The 6,889-nt window shown below is 33.6% G+C and overlaps 1 protein-coding gene across 1 annotated transcript; it reads right to left on the bottom strand.

The window, feature by feature from the left end:
- Positions 1-548: 548 nt before the first annotated feature.
- On the bottom strand, positions 549-692 carry LOC133082534 (short transmembrane mitochondrial protein 1-like). Its single transcript, XM_061179150.1, has one exon. It carries the CDS (start codon positions 690-692, stop codon positions 549-551), a length of 144 nt encoding a protein of 47 aa, XP_061035133.1.
- Positions 693-6,889: the final 6,197 nt, after the last annotated feature.

The following is a 6,889-nucleotide window of genomic DNA, read 5'->3' as shown; positions in this document are numbered from 1 at the left end:
GAATAGCAAATTGATTTATTGGTTAAATTAGCAACTATGGAGCTTCCTGACAACAATATAAAATTAGTGGATAATTCACCAGAAACTAGCTTCTAGATTTTCATTTTAATTACTACTTTGAAACAACATAATTTAGTACCAAAGGTTTAAACACCCAATATAATTGCTAGACTGTGAAATCAGCATTATTTATATCTCATCAGCTATACAAAACTCATCAATTTTTCTTTTGAAAACGGTAGCAGAAATCCCAAAGAATAAAAGAGAGACTATTAATTAAAGGTCATATTTACTAATCTAGCACCATAATTCCATTCTCAGGACCTCCCAAGTGGCTGGAAGGAGGAAGGGAAGAAGTGAGGATGTTGGAAAAGTGAGGGTTGTTCTTAACTTGTGGCCCCATTTGTGCTGTAAGGCAATGCAGGGTCTAGCAAAGAAGAAAATTGCTGAGGCTGGAAACGAAAACAAAAGCTTTTGGTTCAGATGGTAAAGGAGGCCCTCAAGAACAGTAGAATCAGTTTATCCAGGAGGCAGTGCTGGAGTCGGCCTCATGAACTAGGGGGTTTCTTCTTGGCGTCCACGTCCTTTTTAATTTCTTCAGGTTTTTTAGACAGGTTTGATATGTCATAGTTCTGAGCCAGATACATTCCCACCACGTTGCCAAGAGTAAATCCAAGCAGGAACTGGAGCATAGTGTCGGCAAGGAGGGCTCGAAGGGCCTCCCCCGGCGCGATGGGTCAACAATTGTCACTCTTAATTTTAGCCATTCTAGTCGGTGTAAAGTGGTATCCCATTGTGGTTATCATTTGTAGTTTCCTAATGATTAATGAAGGTGAGAATATTTTCATGTGCTTAGTTGCTGTTCATTTATATTCTTTGGTGAACTGTCTTCAAATATTTCTCCCAAATTATACTGAGTTGTTTTTCTTCTTAGTATTTAGTTGTAAGAGTGCTATTTATAAAACATATTATAGATACTAGTTGTCAATTATATATAGAAAGAATTTTTTCTCCCAGTCTGGAGTTTGACTTTTTATTTTCTTCATGTTACATTTCAAAGAGCATAAGTTTTCATTTTGATGAAATGCAATTTATCTTTTTATTAATTTTATGATTAGTGCTTTTGTGTCATCTGTAAGATATTTTTGCCTATCCCAAAGTCACAAAGATTTTCTCCTATAGTTTCATTTAGATGATTTATACTCTTAGCTCTTTCAGTTAGACCTATGATCCATTTCAAATTTAGTTTTGTATATGGCATGAAATAAAGGTCAAGGTTCATTTTTTTCCACATGTATATTCAGTTAATTTAGCACTATTAACTTACTGGAAAGACTATCCTTTCCCCCACTGAATTTCTTGATAATTTTGTTGAAAATCAATTTATCATACATGTGTGGTTTTTTTTTCTGGACTCTTTTGTGTTTCCTAGATCAATATGATCTATAATAATCTTTGAAACTAATTTTAGAGTAAGTTTTGAAACCAGATAATGTGAGTCACCAAACTTGTTACTCTTCTTCAAAATTGCTTTGACTAATATAATTCCTTTGCATTTCCATATTAATTTCAGAATCAACTATTAACTTCGCTATAAAAGCTGCTGGGAATTTATTTGGGATTATAGGGAATCTATGGATTAGTTTGGGGAGAATTGACATGTTTACAATATTGAGACCTGCAATCCATGTACATGGTATATCACCTCATTTATTTAAATCTTTTAAAATTTCTCTCAGGAGTGTTTTTTGTTGTTTTTGTTTGTTTGTTTTGGTTTTTGTACACACTATTTAAGAGCCAGAGGAAGTTTCTTCCCCTTCCTAAACTGCTGGAAGTTTTTATCAGGAATAGGTGCTGAATTTTGTCAAATTCACTTTCTACATTCATAAGTAAAATTTTTTCTCCTTTATTATGTTATTACGGTAAAATATAATTGATTTTAAAATATCAAACCAGGCTTACATTCCTGGAATAAACACAATTGGTTATGATGTATTGATATTATCCCTCTAAGTACTGCTTCAGCTACATTCCCAAAATTTTGATATGTTGGGTTTTCATTTTCATTCAGTTCAAAACTTTATTATCTAATTCCCTTGTGATTTCTTCTTTGAACCATGGCTTATTTAAAGATTTGGGTTGTTTTTTTTTTAATTTTTATTTTATTTTATTTTGATTCTTTTCTTTTTTTAAAATAATTAATTAATTAATTAATTATTTTTGGCTGCGTTGGGTCTTCGTTGTCATGCGCGGGCTTTCTCTAGTTGCAGAGAGTGGGGGCCACTCTTCGTTGCAGTGCGTGTGCTTCTCATCACGGTGGCTTCTCTTGTTGCAGAGCACGGGCTCTAGGCGAGCGGGCTTCAGTAGTTGTGGCTTGCGGGCTCTAGAACACAGGCTCAGTAGTTGCAGTGCGTGGGCTTAGTTGCTCCAGGGCATGTGGGATCTTCCCGGACCAGGGCTCGAACCCGTGTCTCCTACACTGGCAGGCGGATTCTTAACCACTGTGCCATCAGGGAAACCCTAAAGATTTGTTTTTAATATCTAAATATTTGGGGATTTTCCTAATATATTTCTGTTACTGATTTCTAATTTCATTGTGATCAGAAAACAAAATCTGTATGACTTTAATCCTTTAAAATGTATTAATACTTCTTTTTATCACAGACCATATTCCATATCTAAATGACTATGCCATATGCACTGGAATATAATGTACATTTTGCTTTTGGGGGTGTGTTTTATAAATGTCAATTAAGTCAACTTGGTTATTAGTGTTTTTGTGTACAGATTTTGTGTGAACACAGTTTTTCATTTTGATGGAATAAATACCCAGCAGTAAGATTGCTGTTTTGTATGGAAACCTTATGTGTAGTTCTGTAAAAAATGTCAACCTGTTTCCCAGAGTGGCTGGATTATTTTACATTCTCACCAGCAATGTATGAGTGACCAGTTTCTCCAAATTATTACCAGCATTTGGGGTTGTGATTTTTAAATTATGGCTATTCTGATAGGTACCTAATAATATTACATTGTGGTTTTACTTTGCATTTCCTTAATACCTAATAAGATTGAACACCTTTTCGGGCTTCCCTGGTGGTGCAGTGGTTGAGAATCTGCCTGCCAATGCAGGGGACACGGGTTCGAGCCCTGGTCTGGGAGGATCCCACATGCCGCGGAGCAACTACGCCCGTGAGCCACAATTACTGAGCCTGCGCATCTGGAGCCTGTGCTCCACAACAAGAGAGGCCACGATAGTGAGAGGCCCGCGCACCGTGATGAAGAGTGGCCCCCACTTGCCGCAACGAGAGAAAGCCCTCGCACAGAAACGAGGACCCAATGCGGCCATAAATAAATAAATAAATAAAATTTTAAAAAAAAAATTAAAAAAAAAAAAAGATTGAACACGTTTTCATATGCTCACTTGCCATATGTATATCTTCTTAGGTGAAATATCTCTTTATGCCTTTTCTCATTTTCTAATTGGATTCTTTGGGGGTTTGTGTTGTTGAGATTTGAGAGTTCTTTATAGATTCTAGACATTAACCTTTGTTGGATGTGTGGTTTGCAAATATTATCTTTTAGTCTGTAGCTTCTCTTTTCACCTCAAAAGGGTATTTCATGAAGTGACATTTTCTAATTTTGATGAAGACCAATATATCATTTTTTCTCTATGAATTATGAATTTGATATCCTCTAAGAACCTTTTCTAGCCCTAGATCCCAAAGAGTTTTCTTTTTTCCCTAAAAGTTTCATAGTTTTACATTTGACATTAAAGTCTGTGATCCACCTTCAGTTAATTTGTACATAAGATGTGAGGTTTTGGTCAAGGTTCATTTGTTTGGCTATGGATATGCAGTTGCTTCAGCACTATTTGTTGAAAAGGCTATCCTTAGCCCATTTAGTCTGTTTTACAGCTTTAACGAAACCCTGTTGATGATACTTGTGTGCCTGTATTTCCAAGTTCTCTATTCTGTTCCATTGATCTATGTATCTTTCTCCACAATCACCACAGTCTTGATTACTGTAGCTATATAATAACTTTTAAAATCAAGTAGACTGATTGTTCCCACTGTATTCTTCTTCATGTAAGTTATTCTAGTTCTTTTGTTTAATATAAATTTTAGAATAATCTTGTCCAAATCTACAAAAACAATCTTGCAAGTATTTTGATAGAAATTGCATTAAACATGTATATCAATTTGGAGTGAATTGACATTTTTACTATTTGGGGTCTTCCACTCTATAAACATGGTATATCTCTCCATTTATTTAGATGTTATTCGATTACTGTCCTCATTGTTGGGTCGTTTTCAGCATACATCTTATACATGATTTGATTGATTTATACTCAAGTATTTCACTTTTTGGATGATTATAAATGGTGTTATGTTTTAATATTGATATCCACGTGTTTATTGCTAGTGCATAAAAATGCGATTAATTTTTGTATATTTATCTCATGCCCTCTAACCTTGCTGAACTCACTTATAAGTTCTAGAACGTTTTATTTTAGATTCATTGGGATTTTCTACATAGTCAATCATGTCATCTGAAGATAGGGACAGTTTTATTTGTTCCTTTCTAATCTGTATGCCTTTTATTTCCCTATCCACTGGCTAGATTTTTTTCAGCACCATGTGGAATAAGAGTGGTGAGAGCAAACATCTTTGCCTTCACAGTCTTTCACCAATGAATAAAATACTAGTTATAGATTTTGCTAGACAGTCTTTATCAAGTTGAGAAAATCCCCCTCCATTCCGATTTTTCTGAGAGTTTTTACCATGAAAGTGTGTTAAATTTTGTCAAGTGGTTTAAACTGCATGAATTGGTATTATCATGTGATTTTTCTTCTTCAGCCTGTTAGTCTGGTGGATTACATTGCTTGATTTTTAAATATTGAACCAGCCTTGCATCACTGGAATAAATCCCAGTTGGTTATGGTGTATAATTCATTTTACATATTACTGAATTCTGTTTGCTAATATTTAATTAGTTTTTTGTATTTATCCTAATTAGGGATATTGCTCTGTAGTTTTCTTTTCTTGTACTGTCTCTTTCTGGGTTTGACATCAGAGTAATACAAGCTTCATAAAATGAATTAGGAAGTGTTCCCTCCTCTTCTACTTTTAGAAGCAACTGTCTAGAATTGGTGTTTTATTTCTTCTTTAAATGAATTACAATTCACCAATAAAACATCTGGGACTGGAGATGTCCATTTGGGGATTGTTTTCATTATTAATTCAATTTCCTTAAATATTATGAGAGTATTCTGTACTTCATATTGAGTGAGCTGTGGTAGATTGTGTTTTTTGAGAAATTTTTCCATTTCATCAAATTTATTTGGTGTCAATTTTATTTTTATATTGCTGTTTGAAGCATTCTCATATTATTCTTTTGATATCTTCAGGGTATGTAGTGATATGCTGTTTCATTCTCATTACTGAAAATTTGTCTCTCTCTCTTTTTTCATTTGCAGTCTTGACGAAGGTTTCTAAATCTTATTTTTTTCAGAGAACCAGCACTTTGTTTCATTGATTTACTCTACCGTTTTTCTGTTTTCAGTTTTACTGATTTCTGCTCTTTATTATTTCTTTCCTTCTGCCTACTTTGGATTTGGTTTGCTCTTCTTTTTTCTAGGATCTTGAGGTAGGAGCTCAGATTGATTTGAGACTTTTTATGTGCATTTCGTGCTCTAAAGTTTCCTTTCAGCACCACTTTATCTATGTTCTACAAATTGTGATATGTTGTATTTTCATTCTCATTCAATTCAACGTATTTTCATTATTTCCATTGGAGACTTCCTCTTTGACCCATTGATAATTAGAGAGTACTTTGCTTAGTTTCCAAATGTTTGGAATTTTTCCTGTTTTCTTTCTGTTAGATTCCATTTTGAACTCTAATTAGATTCCATTATGTTTGGAGAGTGCATTCTCTTTGATTTCAGTTGTTTTACATTTGTTAAAGTTCTTTTTAGAAGCCCAGAGTATGACCTATCTTGGTACACATGCCATAGCCACTTGAAAAGAATATGTATTCTGAGTTTTGGGGATAGAGTGATCTATAAATGTAAATGTAAATCAGATCTTATTGGTTACTAGTATTGTTGAGTTCTCCAACATCTTTGCTTATTTTTTGTCTGTTGTATCAATTGTTGAGAGAAGGATGTCAAAGACTCCAACCATAATTATAGATTTGTCTATTTTCAGTTTGATCAGTTTTCGTCTTATATTTTTCAACTGTCTTTCTGGAGCATATGCATTCAGGGTTGCTAGGTTTTCTTAATGGATTAACCCTTTTACCATTATGTACTTACCCTGTTTTGGGTAGTTTTCTTCACTCTGAAGTCTATCTCAAGTTAGTATAGCCACTCCTGTTTTGCTAGGATTAATAATTACATAATGTTATTTTTCCATTCTTTTACTTTCAACATGCCTATACAATTATTTTTTAAGTTACTTTCTTAAAGACGGCATATAACTACATCATGCTTTTAAATCTAGTTTGTCAATCTTTTAATTGATGTGTTTAGACTACTTACATATTGATATATAATGGCTTATGTCAGCCATCATATTTTTTGTTTTCTCTGGGTTCTCTCTGTTTTTATAGTGTTTTTTTTTTCTGCTTTCCTGTGAGTTAATTGAAGATATTTTAAAACTCATTTTTGATTTATCTGCAGTGGTTTTTAAAGTGTCTCTTTGCATAATATTTGTGGGGGTTGCTCTAGTTATTAACAAAATAAAAATAAAATTATATATACATAACATCACAGTGTGCTGGTGTCATTATTTTACCAGTATATATATTTTACCATTATTTTACCAGTATAAACCTTAATTCCCACCTCCCTTTACTCTCCTACATTAAAATTGTTTTAAATATTTCCTCT

This window comes from Eubalaena glacialis, chromosome X, assembly GCF_028564815.1.
Source record: "Eubalaena glacialis isolate mEubGla1 chromosome X, mEubGla1.1.hap2.+ XY, whole genome shotgun sequence".
Lineage (NCBI taxonomy): Eukaryota > Metazoa > Chordata > Mammalia > Artiodactyla > Balaenidae > Eubalaena > Eubalaena glacialis.
This window is presented reverse-complemented; position numbering and strand designations above follow the sequence as displayed.